The sequence below is a fragment of the Danio aesculapii genome, chromosome 13 (genome assembly GCF_903798145.1).
Source record: "Danio aesculapii chromosome 13, fDanAes4.1, whole genome shotgun sequence".
NCBI lineage: Eukaryota > Metazoa > Chordata > Actinopteri > Cypriniformes > Danionidae > Danio > Danio aesculapii.
The window spans coordinates 16,359,379-16,376,885 of NC_079447.1; the positions used below are offsets into that span (position 1 = coordinate 16,359,379).

The 17,507-nt window shown below is 35.7% G+C and overlaps 1 protein-coding gene across 2 annotated transcripts in view; it reads right to left on the reverse strand.

Moving 5' to 3' along the window:
- The window catches only part of esr2b (estrogen receptor 2b), a 28,570-nt gene extending 12,989 nt beyond the window's left edge, over positions 1–15,581 (reverse strand). The window contains exons 1-5 of one of the 2 annotated variants that reach the window (XM_056471596.1): positions 15,190–15,581; positions 12,349–12,539; positions 8,314–8,430; positions 5,375–5,725; positions 1,578–1,716 (exon numbers count right to left, since the gene is read on the reverse strand). In XM_056471596.1, the coding sequence (XP_056327571.1) occupies positions 1,578–1,716; positions 5,375–5,725; positions 8,314–8,430; positions 12,349–12,539; positions 15,190–15,581 (1,190 nt within the window). Of the gene's footprint in view, positions 1–1,577; positions 1,717–5,374; positions 5,726–8,289; positions 8,431–12,348; positions 12,540–15,189 lie in introns of both variants that reach the window. The other variant, XM_056471595.1, reaches the window with a different exon arrangement.
- Positions 15,582–17,507: the final 1,926 nt, after the last annotated feature.

A 17,507-nucleotide genomic window follows, 5' to 3' on the forward strand; every position in this document is an offset into this window, starting at 1 on the left:
AGTTTTCTGCTGAAGACTAAAGAAGATATTTTGAAGAATGTTGGAAACCGGTGGCTATTGACATCCATAGTAGGAAAAAAACATGGAAGCCAATGTTTACAGGTTTTTAATTAAAAATAATAATAATAATAATAATAATAATAATAATAATAATAATTTGTATTTATCAGAAGAAAGCTGAGCAAGTTTGGAGCAAGTGAAGGGTGAGTAATGGTGAACTTCCCCTTTAACAAAAAGTTACATTTATGCACATCTCACAAAAAAAACATTGTGTGCCCTGGCCTGGACCGACACAACAGCAGATTATCTGAAGGTCAATGAATAGATCCACTAAACACCAGTGTTTTTCAAATGTTAGCATCAAACAAGATATCCCACTCCCACTGCTGGAAAACGCCTTCAGATTTCAAGCATCTCTAATCTAAAATATTTTACACTTAATACAAATTAAAATACACTCATAAGATCTGAACTAATTCATACCAAACCACATTTGAAATCTGAATTCTAATTTAACTTCTATAATTGGCACATTTTACATTGAGGTGTTAAATTATATAACACAAAAGTAGGAACTTTATTACATTTGCCATATTTCTAGCTTGATATTACCACATTTCACCAGCCAAATTTGCCTGCTGCTGTAAAAAAAAGTAGCTTGGCATAATGTTAAAGGCTACATGATTAATAGAGCAACCAAAGTAGGCAAGTCAGAAAATGACTGCTGGAACAGACTGATTAGATATGAGCACATTGTGGAGAGTCACAAATAATCATCGGATTTCAAAAACTAATTGAAACTGTCTGCAGTGGAAATACTCCTGAATTATCCTCTCAGAACTGTCATCTGATGTTGGTATTAAGAAATTATTGTGACCAGTCTTTACACAGATGCTTTTCTCTAAAATTCCTCCCCAAAAAAGATGTCTACAACATATATGCACTCAACATGCATTATATTCACCAATCAAATGAATCCAATCTTGTTTCAGATTCTGGAAGTTGTCTTTATATTAAAGTATGTAAATTTAAAATTGAATAACTACATTTTCAATGTTTAATGTACTAGTGCATATTATTAAGCTTAAGAGCAACAATTAATCCACTGAAACTGTTTTGGACAATCTTTCATCAAAATCTAACAGTTTGCTTCTGATCTGTAATGGCAGTCCTTCTCTGATGACAATGGTTTGATGAGTTGGGTGAGATACTATATGCTTTAGTGTTAGTTCGCTAAAATAAAAACATATTTTTATGCAAAAATAAAACCTCCAACTCAATATTCAATTTCAGTTGGAAATACGTCAAATAATTATTGAAACAAAAGTCAGCAGCAACATCTGGTTGCAATCTAATTCCCATATTTGAGTACATGTCCATTATATGTATTCTGAACAAATCCTACTTTTATCAGAATCATTTAGAAGAAACATTTTTTTAGAAGTGATTCAAACTTTATATCAGCCTCAGCTGGATTGTTTGAGGTGTTTAAAGGAAGTATTTTCAGCTTGACTGAGCATCAATCACATTTGTGTGAATGTAAATGCAGCTACAATAATGTCAGAGTCAGGGTTCACCTGTTGAGCTTGAGGTCAGGCGTGAAGATGAGTTTCCCAGGATGATCCACAGATCTCCACATCAATCCTAACATCAGAATATCCAGCCAGCAGCATTCCAGCAAATGCACCTGATCTGACAAAGTCAGCTCTACAAAACCTGTAAGAGGAGCAACAGACACACAAATGACTTCCAGAACACTCTTACACACCAGCTGTCGCTGACTTAAACCATTTATATTATTAACTATAAACTAAATTTTAAAATAACCTTAAAAGTCTCACTGAAATCAAAATATAAAGTTTTTTTGGGGTGTAAAGGGGTGTGTCCATGTTTATTTGCAAATTATTTCAGTTGTTTTAGAACCCCTGCTGCATGGCGAGGCACTGAGCTTGCATGCAAAAATGGACACACACCCTTTTAATAAATATGTTACGTCTAAGTTTAAGTTTTTGTGCTTATATTTTGAATCTGGATAAAATAATTGAATAATAAGAAGAATAAAATTAAACTAAGAATAAAACTAAGAATAATTGAAGAATAAAATAATTCAATACATGCAGTCTCTTTCTTTTGCCAGTATGGATCCTTAATGTTTAACAATTAAACAATTGAACAATTAAATATGTTTCATATAACCAAACGTTCATAATAAGGGTTCACCTAAACACTTGCATATATAAGGAAATAATAAACGATAGCCAACACAGTGTTGATCTGAACTACATTTATTAGTCAAAAAAGAAGGAATGAATCCCAGTAGCTTGAGTTTGTGCTATGTACAGTGCACTCAACTATCCATGGCAAGCCCTTAGGGGGAAATGCACTGCACACACATGTACTGCACACACAGGCAAACGCAACATTTAAGTTCAAGTTCCTCTTATTTTCACTCAATTTCCTTTGACTTATTCCCTTCTTTATCAGGGGTCACAACAGCATAATGAACCACCAATTGCTCTATTGCCATAACAGTAACCAACAGTGCTGAGATGAGAAAGACCAACACACTCTCCATTTCATGTACACACTCACACTATGGCCAATTTACTATATCCAGTTCACATATTCTGCATGTTATTGGACATTGAGGGAAACCGAAGCACGTGGAGGACATCAACGCAGGTATGGACACAATCTGCAAACTCCACACAGAAACAGAAAGACATCCTGGCTCAGCCTGGACTCAAACCAGAGACATTTTTGCTGCTAAGCTTACTTGCTAACCACTGAGCCACCATGCTTCTCTAAGAAATACAGTGCACTATTTAGGAAATAATCAATCCCGACAGTATAAAAATGATTTTCATTAAGGTGAATGAAGTCTGGCTTCATGTTAATGTCACACAAACTGCCACAGTGCACACACATATGCCCTCTACTGCCATAAGAAGCAGATCAAATGTGTGTGTCGGTGCAGACCACAAAACATATTGGACCCCTCTGAATGGTAATGAACGCTGTATTTTAGCATTAGTGGTTAGAATTAGCACTGCTATTAAAAACTGTGTTTGTGAGGAGTCTAATGTGGCTTAGCTCAACATTTCCTGCTGGCCAAGCTAAATAAAACACCATAGGCGATTTATTTTAAAAAAAGAGAGGGGCTCCAAAATGTCTCATCCTGAAATGACATCATACACTGACGAAAGCTGCGCATTTCAAGGGATTTAAGGAGACCTTTGAAACGTATATTTTTAAATGTATATTAGAAAAATATTTCAGATTTTTTACATCAATGTTGATCCTGGAACAACATTCCAATTAGCAAATCAGAATTAAGGGACAGTTTGTGTTAAGTCTAGGCTTACGGTTAGGTTTATGCACTAGTGATGTGTGATACCGCTGGTTTCCTATCCAATCCGATACCAAGTAAAATGAAGGTGAGTATCGGCAATACTGATCCGATACTGATACTTTGTTGAAAAGTTACTGTTTTGGAAATTAAAGTAACAAGTATTTTACTAAAAAGTGTCACTACATACTGAATACGAGACATATTTTGGGTAATTCTTGTTTATTGATGAAGAATTATCATACAAAAAAAGAGCCAGCTTACATATTCATTGTCACAAAAACCCAAGTACCCAAAACACAGCCACATCGCCACATTTTCTCCCTCTGTACCTTGTTCTGCCTGCTGCACCTAAGGACTCTGAAAGTGATGTCTGTCTCGCCCTTGTAGCACCTGTGCCGCTCTTTTCCTCCTCTTCTGACTGCCTAGTCATGACGTTGTCATATTCAGTCTTGTGATTATCTAGGTGTTTGATTAGGTTTGTGGTATTACCACAGTACCTCACTGTTTTGTTACACGTGTCACAAACCGCATTGTTTAAGTTTATGGAAGTGAAGTAGCTCCACACATAACTTCGCTTGCGGTCACCCATATCCAATGACAGCATGACTGAACAACATGTGCCAGCGGACTGAGTGGCTAGCTAGCGTGCTCTGCAGTTGTACAGTGTCATATTACGCACATGACTTGGCAGGCGGAAGAACAAGTAGTTCCGACAAAAAGTTGGCATTATTCCGATAAACTAGGGTAATTGTGGTTACTTTCCGCTGTATTTTTATTTACAATAAACTACATATTTGCTCCAAATTACTGAAATATCGATATTTTGATAAGATAATCGATTCTAGAACATCCAAAGCTGGTATCAGAGATATCGCTATTTTGGTATTGATCCGCACATCACTATTATGCACTTCTAGATGATTGTTATCCAACTATGTGAATCTACAATTACTCAATTAGGTTCGTTCAAGCGGTCCACAGTCACGCAAAAAATCTTGGAGTTAATTTTGACACTGAGTTAAAGTTCGACAAGCAAATAAATTCAGTCATCAAAAGTGGTTTCTATTAAGTAACATTGTCAAATTGAAGCTTTTTCTGTCCTCAAAAGAGTTGGAAACCATCATCAATGTTTTTATTATGTCCAGATTGGACTACTGTAACTCTTTGTATTCAGGAGTTTCGCAGGCATCAATTGAACGCCTGCAGCTGGTTCAAAATGCAGCTGCTAGTCTTTTAACTGGGACATAATAATTTTCTAATCTTCTAATTTTCTAATAATCTTCACCAGTTTTATAATCTCTTCACTGGCTCCCGGTCCAATTTAGGATTTAATATAAGTTATTGCTACTTGTTTTTAAAAGTTGAATGGTCTGACACCTATTTACATCAGTGAGCTTCTTCACTGGCATACTTCATTGTTGCCAATCAGGTCGGAAAACAAGTTTCAGCTAGTTGTCCCCAAAACACGATTGAAATGAAGAGGTGACAGGGCTTTTTCTGCTACAGCCCCCCGTCTGTGGAATGGTCAGCCTTTACAAATAAGGTCATGTTCTTCCCTTGGTGTTTTTAAGTCTTATGTAAAAAATCACCTTCTGTCTCTTGCTTTTTAATTGCAAATAATTAATTTTAATCTGTTTTTATCTATTTTGCTTATTTATATATATATATATATATATATATATATATATATATATATATATATATATATATATATATATATATATATATATATATATATATATATATATATATATATAAGTATAGATTTTGTATGCTGGTCTTTTTGTAAAGCACTTTGGTCAACATCTGTTGTTTTTAAATGTTTTCTATAAATAAAGCAAACAAACAAACAAACAAACTATTATTCCCCTCTAATTTTGGGAGTAATTTTGAGTTATGGTTGGGTTAGGGGTAGGATTAGGTATGGATTACATTTTAGAACAAAAATGTTCCAGGATCAACATAGATATTGATCCAAGATCGCATCATACTTGGCAAAATCATGACGTGCCATATACACACCTGGTATCTTCTTCGCCCAACTTATCATGAGCACCAGCTCCTTGTCAGCGAGGCTTGTTAGTGACATCATCATGCTGGCCTCCGTGTATGGCTTTTTCACCGGCTCTCTTAGGTAAATTTGAGGTGGCTCCGCCTCCAGAATACAGCTGACCAATTGTTCAGGGGAATAGTTCAGGCCCCGCCCCTCGGCCCTGCCCCCTGAAGGAAAGAGGTGCTGAGAGGGACTGAGGGGGAACTCTAGATGCTGCTGGGATCGACCTCTCAGTCCTACCGCCCCGCCAGAGCTGTCTCTGATTTGGGGGTTTCGACGATGTCGAGCACCTCGATAACTGCATCGCTCCCTCCTCACACCTGTTCACACAGACAAGAACGCATCAAAAGTGCACACATACTGTCTAAGACATTAACATACTCATTATAACATCTCTTGAGACACTGCAAAAAGCAATTACTTAAAAAAGTGAGTAAACCCATAGCCTTAAAAGTGACAAATTGATTTTACTTAAAAAATGCAAAGTATTTCTGTTCCTACTTAGAACTATTAAGTTTACTTAACTTAATTGTATAATTATACACATAGTTAATTTACTTAATCATTTAATGGTGGTGTTTACTCATTGTTTTAAAGAAAAGTCATGTAATTGCTTTTTATAGTGTACACAAGGCTCATGTCAAATGACTGAAATATCTGGAGAAAAAAACAATCCCTTATAGAAATTAGATCTGTGGTAATATACAGTATGCAAATTGCATATATGAGATACAAGTTCATATTTGGATTTAGCATATATAAAATATGTTATATGTGCAAAATATATTTTAACCATTAGAATTACATATATGTACAGTTGAAATCAGAATTATTAGCCCCCCTTTTATTTTTTTTGTTCTTTTTTAAATATTTCCTAAATAATGTTTAACAGAGCAAGAAAATGTTCCCAGTATGTCTAATAATACTTTTTTCCTGGAAAAAGTCTTATTTGTTTTATTTCAGCTAGAATAAAAACTGTTTTTTTTTTCATAAACATTTTAAGGTCAATATTAATAGTCCCTTTAAGCTATATTTTTTCTAAAGTCTACAGAACAAACAATCGTTATACAATTACTTGGCTAATTACCCTAACCTGCCTAGGTTACCTAATTAACTACAGAACTCAGAAGGCTGATATCATCCATTCACATGGTTAATCAGCTAAAGATCACATACGGTTGCGACCAGAAGTTATCGAGAATCATTTAGAATATTATTAAATTTCCCATTAATTGTTTTTATTAACATCTACCCTTCCCCAACACTAAACCCAACCATCACAGTAATGTAAAAACAAATCTGTATTTGAAGTCTTCTGTATTAGTATAGCTGATTAACCATGAGATTTATATTATTTATTAAATGTCCCATTAATTGTATTTTATTAACATCTACCCCTACCCCAACCCTAAACCAACCCATCGCAATAATGTAAAAACAGATCTGGAGTCTTCTCCGTTAGTATAGCTGATTAGCCGTATGGATGGATGACTACTAGTAGGCACAGAAGACCCCCACTAGCCCATATCTATCAGCCGATAACCACTGGTAACGTCCATTTAATCAAGTGATAACATTTGAAGCTGGTGGCAATATTGACATTTAGGGCTTTTGGGTTGTTTTAAAAAAGTGTGTTTTATAAGTCTAATCGAAAGAAAAAATCCAAAATACACAATTTTTTTATTTTGTGTATTTCACTTTGTTGTTCTTCCTACATAAACTTCCTGTATGTAAATTTTAATACCAATTCATATTTTTACCAGCTCAAACTTCTCCCACAGTAAACCATATATATCCAAAGTTTAATTTATATTGGGTGTTTTTTATTTTTATTTTATTTTTTTGCATTCCTCCTCTCGTCTTTATCTCACATCAAACTAAAAGTTATAGAGGCGTGGCTAAGCATATATCTCACCCGAGCCATAAAATTGATGTCATCAGAGAAGAACTGCCATTGCAAAGTGCATACAAACAGTTCAAACAGATTTTGATCAAATTTTTTTAACTTGCATGGATTAATTGTTCACCTTAGGACCAACATTGTGCATTAGAAAAATAAACAATGTAACATATGATTTCAAAGTGTACTTAAATTTTTGTTTATCATTGTAAAACTTTATCATTATTTTTATAATAATTATGATCATTAAAAAACAACAGCAAATGTCTAAAAAATTATTTTACTAAAAATGTAAGTACAATATAAGTACAAAATTAAATTTAAGTACAAATTACTTTTACTAAAAAAATTACAAAAAAAATGTTATTAATATACACTTGTTAAAGACACTTACAATTTCTTCCCTGCTATCATATCTTCATTTCTTCCCTGCTGTCTGTGATCCTATCAAATCAGACCTCTGACCAAATTTTTGAGTCGTGACTACAATTCTGACTAGACAACTATTACTTTGACATTATATTATTTAATAATATATAAGTTTAATTTCTATCTGTTTTGTGAAGGTTCAACAAAGGTTTATGTTCAATATATCCTATTATATAACATCTGTTTGCAGTCATTTCTGAATTGCATATTGATAAAAAAGAGACTGCCAAAACCCCTCTGTAATAACCCTTGACATCATTATTTGTGAAATAAAACAGGAAATGTGAATCTGAAATCATCCAGTGTTGAGATTTATGAGCTTAAAAAGTAGCAAATAATCCCTCATTTGCATATTCAAACAACTTGTATTGCAAAAAAATGTTTGCTATTCTTAAGGTAATCAAACTACTAGGGAAGTATGGTGGTAACTATTAGTAAACATTTACTAATACATATTAGTAAACATACCCTATACCCCTGCAGTGAAAAGTGAAAAAAAAATATGCATACAGTAATGTAGGTTTCTATATATAAATACAATACGTGGCTACACACAGAAGCGGAGAGGCGGCTGCATACCACACTTCATCATGCCCACTTCATAGCACTTGCGGAGTCGACAGGCCTGACAGCTCTTGCGTCTGCTCTTGTCAATAGTGCACTGGTTGGTGGCTGGACAAATATAGTCATTGTGACCTGAAGATGATAAAAAGTCAATACCTAAAATTACAATTCTAGAACTGTGAATCCAGATAATTTATGTCATCCCAGATTATTGTCTAATATTTATATTGTACAATATGTCAGAACTATTTAACATCAGATATTGACTAATATAGGAGATGTTTACATAAGTCTAAAATTTGTCTTTTTAATTATACAAAAATATTTGTATATGTGATGTACTTCTAGAAATATGATGCTAATAATCAAGTTAGAAAGGGATTTCTTAAAGCAACATATTACAATATCCACAGCACTCTACAGTCAAGCAGTTTTATGTGCACATACAGCTATGAAACCACAAGAAAATGATCAGTTTTCCATATTTATGATGTATAATTACACTTTGTGTTTGAATAAATAAATAATTGTATCATTCTGTAAACTACTGATGACTTTCTTCCTAATTGAAAACTTAATGTTGTGATTTAGGGCATTTTAGCATAAAATGACAATTGATCCAAATTACAAAAAGATGCCAATGACTTATACATTTTGTATTTCATAATAAAGAATTCAATCCATGTTTGGTGGAATAACTCAGATTTTAAACAAATTAACCCTTGTGCACTGTTTAAATGGACTACCCTTTTGTTATGTTAGGAATGAAAATATCCACTGAATTAAACTGCTATAAAAATGCATCAGATAAATATTTTTTTTCATAAATCTGTTATTCAACCTCAGTCCTGATCAAAACTACTAAATGTTTTAAAATATTACAGGATTTTAACTCTTTAATTGCCAAGTTCACAAATGATGTCACTGATTTGGTGAAAAGCACACAATATGACGTATTATCAGTATAAAAAGTAGTTGTGGACTGGATTTTTTAACCTTTCTTGGACATCTTGGATATGTGAACGATTAGTAACAACATTGGCTTTGATGCATTGTTAGATTTTCATTTTTTATCCCTATTTACTGTTGGTGTCTGTGTTTGCTCCATTGACCTCCATTATAACCACATTTAATGGTGCATAAATACAGTCTTTGTTTTCGTTTACTCCATGTAGTTCTGAGAGCTGAGATGCAAATTTAGATTTTTTTCAGACGCATTACTTTCAAAAGTAAGTGCATAAAGGTCCCTCTTACACTCTCACACACACTTTGATTTGCTGTTATACTCCATATAAAATCCAGAAACTGAGCTTTATTGCACAGACCTGTCTAAGGTGTTAATCGCTGATGATCAACAGTAATATTACAAATTGTACATTCTCAGAAAAAAAGGTGCACGGTGTTACAAATAATATTCCTTAAGGAACAGTTTTGTACCTTTGTAAAAAAAAAAATATTTGGAATCTGGAAGTAAAGTTATCAAACTATTAGGCAATAAAACAAATAAACATTGGTAAATCCAGGAAAAGTGATAATTTTCAAGTGGTCTCAATTTATAAACAGTGCACACATCACTAAACCTCTTAATAAACATTTTCGGTAACACTTTACAATAAGGTTGTATTAGTTAATGCATTTACTAACAAACAAACAATTAACAATACATTTATTACAGTATTTGTTCATGTTAGTTAACATTAATTAATGAAAATACTGTTGTTCATTGTTAGTTCATGTTAACTCACGGTAACTAATGTTAACAAGCATGAATTTGGATGTTAATAATTAATTAGTAAATGTTGAACTATGATTAGCAAATGCTGCTGTTCATTATTAGATAATGTTAGTAAATACATTAACTAATGAAACCCTATTTTAAAGTGTGACCATTTATAAAACATACTTCATAAGAAAGGCCACTCAACTGAGACTGCCCTGCTCTCGGTCGTGGAGGACCTCAGACTGGCTAAAGCAGACTCGAAATCATCTGTCCTCATCTTGCTGGATTTATCAGCTGCTTTTGACACTGTAAACCACCAGATCCTGCTATCTACGCTTGAGTCACTGGGCGTCACAGGCACTGTTATTCAATGGTTCAGTTCCTACCTCTCGGACAGATCATTCAGGGTGTCGTGGAGGGGAGAGGTGTCCAACCTACAGCATCTATACACTGGGGTACCTCAGGGCTCTGTGCTTGGACCACTTCTCTTCTCTATCTACACGGCATCTTTAGGAACAGTCATCCAGAAACATGGTTTTTCCTACCATTGCTATGCTGATGACACCCAGCTATACCTCTCTTTTCACCCTGATGATCCCTCGGTTCCAGCTCGCATTACAGCCTGCCTGTCAGACATTTCACTCTGGATGAAAGATCATCATCTCCAGCTTAACCTCATGAAAACGGAAATGCTTGAAGTTTCTGCCAACCCGACTCTTCACCATAACTTTTCAATCCAGATGGATGGAGCAACCATCACTGCATCCAAAATGGTAAAAAGCCTTGGAGTTACGATTGATGACCAACTGAACTTCTCTGACCACATTTCTAAAACTGCCCGATCTTGCAGATTCGCACTCTACAACATCAGAAAGGTCCGACCCTTCCTATCTGAACATACAGCTCAACTCATTGTTCAAGCTCTTGTCCTCTCCAAACTGGACTATTGCAACTCTCTGCTAGCCGGGCTACCAGCTAGTTCTATCAAACCTCTTCAGCTGCTTCAGAACGCAGCAGCACGAGTGGTCTTTGATGAACCCAAAAGAGCACATGTCACTCCGCTACTCACCCGTTTGCACTGGCTTCCAGTTGCTGCCCGCATCAAATTCAAAGCTCTGATGTTTGCTTACAAAGTGACCTCTAGCTGTGCTCCTTCGTATCTGCTCTCACTTCTGCAGATATATGTGCCCTCCAGAAACTTGCGTTCTGTGAATGAACGTCGCCTCGTTGTTCCATCCCAAAGAGGGAAGAAATCACTTTCCCGAACTCTCACATTCAATCTGCCCAGTTGGTGGAATGAACTCCCTAACTACATCAGAACAGCAGAGTCACTTGCTGTCTTCAAGAAACGACTAAAAACGCAACTGTTTAGTCTCCACTTTTCCTCCTAATCTGCAATTGCCTCTCTGGCTATACCACTAACTGAGCCCTCTTTCTCTCTCTCTCTATAATAAAAAAAAAAAAAAAAAAAAAAAAAAAAAAAAAAAAAAATTTCTACTAATGTTTTGCTTCTTAGACTTTTACACACCTGAAACTTGTCTATAGCGCTTGTTCACTGCTGCTCTTATAGTTGTGTAAATTGCTTCCTTGTCCTCATTTGTAAGTCGCTTTGGATAAAAGCGTCTGCTAAATGACTAAATGTAAATGTAAATGTACTTCTATAATGATCTTTTAAGCAAAGTAATAATTGTAGGAACATCTCCAAACTGATCAGGGACTACATTTCTGCCTCAAATGAATAAAGCGTAAGGTAACAGACTGTGTGTCCTTAAAAGACTTCAATACTATGTGGTTTTGACTGAGACAATCGCATGCCGTTTTATACATCTGACCTTTTAAGTAGTGTCTATTGATTGAAAGGTCAAAACAAACTTGTTTTAAGGTCTAATGAGGAACACGGTGCACTGACCCTGACATACATGCACGCAAAACAAGTACAGTATTATTTAGAGATTCGGTCACACTTTATTTTGATGGTCCGTTTGTTGAATTTAAGTTACACTGCATCTACATCCAACTAATTCTCATTAGATTTTAAATAGATTGTTAGGTTGGGGTTAGGGTTAGGGTTAGTGTAAGTTGACAAGTACTAGCAAGGTTTCTTTTAGTCAGTTAAATGTCTGTTTAGCAGCAGTATCAACAGATATTAAGCAGACAGTCTACTAATACTCAAATGGACTATCAAAATAAAGTGTTACCAAAGATTCAAGCAACAAAAAACAACAACAACTGAAACCTGAAATTTCAAAAAGCCAGAAAACTTCCATGTGATTTGAGAAGAGCATGCATTTGATTTGTTACATGTTAAATGCATTGACCATGAGCATTACCTTGAATGCTACGCTTGAAGAAAGCCTTGCACCCTTCACATGACCAGACACCATAGTGATACCCAGAAGCGTAGTCATGGCACACGGCACAGAAGTGAGTGTCTCCTTTACCCGCAATGCTTGCGGAGGGATTCAAGCCATCGTCACCTTCCAGCTGCTGTCCTAACAGCTTTGTATGAGTAAGGACAGAACTAGAAATGATGAAGGTACAGATGAAGTAAAAGAGGATAAGAAGCTTTTAAACCATTTTATAAAGAAAATATAAGTTGGTGTTGGTCTTACTTTAAGAATGTTATTAGGGGTTCATTTAATGTACAATAAATGCAAAACATCATTTAACCTCTTACCCAGCATCTGGATGTGGGCGCACTGGGGCGCTGTTTTTTTTAACATTTCAGTATTTACAAATAGATTACATCAAAAAACAAGTAATCTTGACAAACTGTACATCAGTTTAAAACTACAACCCTCAAGCAGCCATTGTAGCCAGTTGTTTTTAAATGAGAGGCTTATAAAGAATGTATTTGCTAAATTTGTGTAAGTTGTACAGAACACGCTTAGATATGGAGTATATACTTAACATCGTGATAACAAGACACACACGCATTTATTGCTGTACATCACGGTTTATTTTGAAAAGTAAGAATCATCGGAACAACATCCCATCGAACACATTTAGTTCAACAACACTATCGTGTTGAATTATGGATGGTTATTCGTTTGTTTATGTCACCGTTTCTGCAGGAGACCTGTTGTTTACATTGTTTACTATGGTTCTTACATGCGAAAATGGCGTCTTTGTAGTAAAAAGCAAGATGATGTCATAGCTTACAGTGTTACAAACAATATGTGGCCACAAACTGAATGAAAAGTCAAAGTTATACTTACTTAAATGTAAACAAAAGAGTTCAATGTTTGATTTTAAAGTCAGCATGCAATGTAAGTTGCTGCAGACATTTATTCATGTATGATGATGTATTTTCAACTGAAACGGAATATTGAGTAGGGGGCAGAGTTTTATTTTTGCATTCCTCCGCTTGTCTTTATATCGCATTGAACTAAGTGTTATAGAAACATGGCTAAGCATATATCTCGTCTGAGCTGTCAAACTGATTTTATCAGAGAAGAACTGCCATTGCAATGTCGATACAAACACTTAGATTTTGATCAAAGATTACCAAAACAAACAGTTTTTTAACTTGCATAGATTAATTGTTCACCTAAAGACCAACAATGTGCGCTAGAAAAATAAACAATGTAACTTATGATTTCATGTGGACTTAAATTTGTGTTTACCATTTTATGTTTTACAACTTTATCATTATTATTATTTATTTATTTAATTATACTTATATTATATTTTATTATTTTGGTACAGAAAGAAAATCTGCGTCAACCGCAAAAAAAACAACTGCCTAAAAATTACATATTTTGTTATAAATATAAACTTGTTCAAGACACTTACAGTGGAAGGAAATAATTTCTTCCCTGCTGTCTGTGATGCTATCAAATCAGACATATGACCAAATCTGAGAGTCGTGACCGCAATTCTGAATAGACTTTTATTCTGAGACTTCCTAAGGCTCTATTTTAATGATCTAAGTGCAAAGTCTAAAGTGCATGGCGCAAAAGCATTAAGAGTGTGTCCGAATCAACTTTTGCTATTTTAAGGACGGAAAAATACGCTCTGCGCCCTGGCACATGGTCTAATAGGGTTGTGCTTATTCTCGTAATGAGTACCATCTGCAGCGCGAGGATATTCAATCAGCCACTTTACTTTCTCTTTACTTTACTTTTACTCTTTACTTTACTCCTTTACTTTTGTGGATAAGGAAAGGGTGTTTTACGCACTCCACTAAATTTAGTTTGTTAAGTGCATATATTTGTACTTTCAAAACTATTTCTAAATTCAGTTCTATTTTCCAGCAAATGAAGATAATAACGAAGTGTGGTCTAAGTGTGTATCCAAACACACGTCCTATTCTTATGCCCCATATGGTGGGGCATATACGTCTCCAAAAGCAGACAGGTGGACAAATTAAAAAAAAAAAATTATTAACGCAAATATAAATATGCATATAATAAATACTACTACTACTAATAATAAAATTATACAAATGCAAATTGTCAAGAATAAATTGAAAAAAGCCTCAGAGATAAGGGAGACAGTGGTTTTTATATTTACGTAGAAAATAATATATTTTGTAACATTTTAATCCTTTTATTTTTTTCATATGTAAAAATATTTGCGTATTGCTGTACATCCTGTGTGTATTAAGCAATGTGTAACAATGTCTAACTAGCGTGTTCTGCGCTGGACCAGCTTTTAGTTGGTCAATGGCACTGTCTATTTTAGTTTCTCAAAATAGCAACACGCCAACAATGCGCCATAACACACCTCCTTTTTAGACCAACACACCCATGAGTCTACAAAGTGGTGCAAATGGATTTTCTATTTGAACAACATGGCGCAAAAAGTAAAAATTACTGTTGTGGTGGTCTGAAAATAGCAACAAATCATGCCAAACACATCTTGCGCCATATTGTGCCGGGGGTATGAGATGGGGCCCCTAATGTTTTATTCTCCACCCTGAAATCAACCACCTAAAGATTACAAAAAAACTACCAAAAATAAAACATTTTAAGAGGTTAAAAAACATTATGTCATTACAAGGCTGTTACTGTTTCCATGGCAACCAAAAGATACATGTGACAGCTGCCACCTGAAGACTAAATGAAAGTCGGTGTTATAATAAATGTCTGAGTTCATATGAACGTCTGAGTTATTTATAAGTCCGAACTAAAAAGATGACTTATTTTTAAAGTCTAAGTTATTCTCACCTGCTCTGGCTGAGTGTGTGTGTCTTGGCCTCCTCCCAGGCGCTGTGTGAACGTGTTTCGCTGTAGGCCAGCGGAGGCGGGCAGTGCAGAGAGTGAGGCGGCCAGAAGATTGTGGGACTGAGCGGGACGAGGCTTTCGGACACAGGAGGACGAGGGAAGCCGAGCACTGCAGAGGACACGGGGCTGTAGAGCGTTAGGGCTCCGTGGTTGAACTCTCCCCCGTGCGGTGGAGAGTAATCTTGACAGGCCTCCACATATGGAGAAGGAATGCAGACGGTCTGGTTGTCCATGCTGAGCGGGGAAGCGTAGAGCCGGGGTAAGAGGGCAGGCGAGGCCCCTCGATCGGCCTTGCTGGAGTCCAGGACAGGGGCAGGTCCAGGGGAGGAGCTCATGCTGGAGAACACAAGAGAGACCCTGGCCTGACACACTACTGCATCTCAGGCCCAACTGTGTCAGAGGAAGAAAAACACTGCCTGTTAGGCACACACACTAACGTTCAAAGGTTTGGGGTCAGTATGACTTTTGCTATTTGTTGTTGTTTTTTTTTCTAGAAATTAAAAAAAGAGTACATTATACTTATCAAAACTAAGATTTTTTTTTTTCACATTGTTACAAAAATTATCTTTCAAATAAATCCTGTTCTGTGGAACGTTCTAGTCATAAAACTATCCTAGAATAAATGTACTGTATCGTGGTTTCCAAAGAAAATATTAAGCGGCACATCTGTTTTTAATATTTATAACATGTTATGTGCTGCTCGAGCTTAACATTCTTAATGTTTGAACGATCTCTGAAGGATCATGTGACAATGAAGACTGTGCTAAAAATTCTGATCTGCCAAAACTGGATTAATCTGCACTTTAAAATATTTTAAAATAGTTATTTTAAATTATGTTAAATATGTCCAATTTTAGTATCATTGAGTAATTATTATAGATTTTCTATAAAAGCATTTCTGTTCAGGTCCATGTTTCCGGTTTTTATTTCAATTTGAGTAAAACATTTTGTAATTATTTTGTCATTTTTTTTAACATGTTCATATAGTAAATTTATATTTTTACACTACCTGACAAAAGTCTTGTCATTAATCCCAGTTGTAAGAGCAACAAATAATAACTTGACTTCTAGTTGATCATTTGGAAAAGTGGCAAAAGGTTGATTTTTCAGATGAATCATCTGTTGAACTGCATCCCATTCAGCACAAATACTACAGAAGACCTACTGGAATCCACATGGACCCAAGATTCTCACAGAAATCAGTCAAGTTTGGTTAAGGAAAAATCATGGTTTCAGGTTACATTCAGTATAAGGGCACGCAAGAGATCTGCATAGTAGATGGTAACATCAACAGCCTGAGGTAGCAAGACATTTGTGCTGCCTATTACATTACAAACCACTGGAGAGGGCAAATTCTTTAGAAGAATAGCGCTCCTTCTCATACTTCAGCCTCCACATCAATATTCCTGCAAGCAAAAAAGGCCAAGGTGCTCCAGGATTGGCCAGCCCAGTCACTAGACATAAACATTATTTAGCATGTCTGGGGTAAGATGGAGGAGGAGACATTTAAGATGAATCCAAAGAATCTTGATGAACTCTGAGAGTCCTGCAAGAACTTTTTCTTTGCCATTCCAGATGACTTTATTAATAAGTTATTTGAGTCATTGTAGAGATGTATGGATGCAGTCCTCCAAGCTTATGGGAGTCATACGCAATATTAATTCTGTTTCCACTGCACCATGACTTTATATTCTATACCGTATATTATTTCTGTTAAGTGACAAAACGTTTGTCTAAGCAAAGTTAGACCTTACTGTCCTAATTAAATCATTAAAATAAGCGTAGGCGACGCAGTGGCGCAGTAGGTAGGCGCTGGTTTGAGCCACGGCTGGGTCAGTTGACATTTCTGTGTGGAGTTTGCATGTTCTCCCTGCGTTCGGATGAGTATCCTCCGGGTACTCCGGTTTCCCCCACAGTCCAAAGACATGCGGTACAGGTGAATTGGGTAGGCTAAATTGTCCGTACTGTATGAGTGTGAATGAGTGTGTGTGGTTGTTTCCCAGAGATGGGTTGCAGCTGGAGGGCATCCGCTACGTAAAACAAATGCTGGATAAGTTGGCGATTCATTCCGCTGTGGCAACCCCAGATTAATAAAGGGACTAAGCCGACAAGAAATTGAATGAATGAATGAATGAATGAAAATAAGTGTAATCTAGAGGCCTTTGCCTTTCATATAAGCCACTTCTGATACCAAATGATCAACTAGAAGTCAAGTTATTATTTGTGGTTCCTAAAACTTGGATTGGTGACAAGACTTTTTC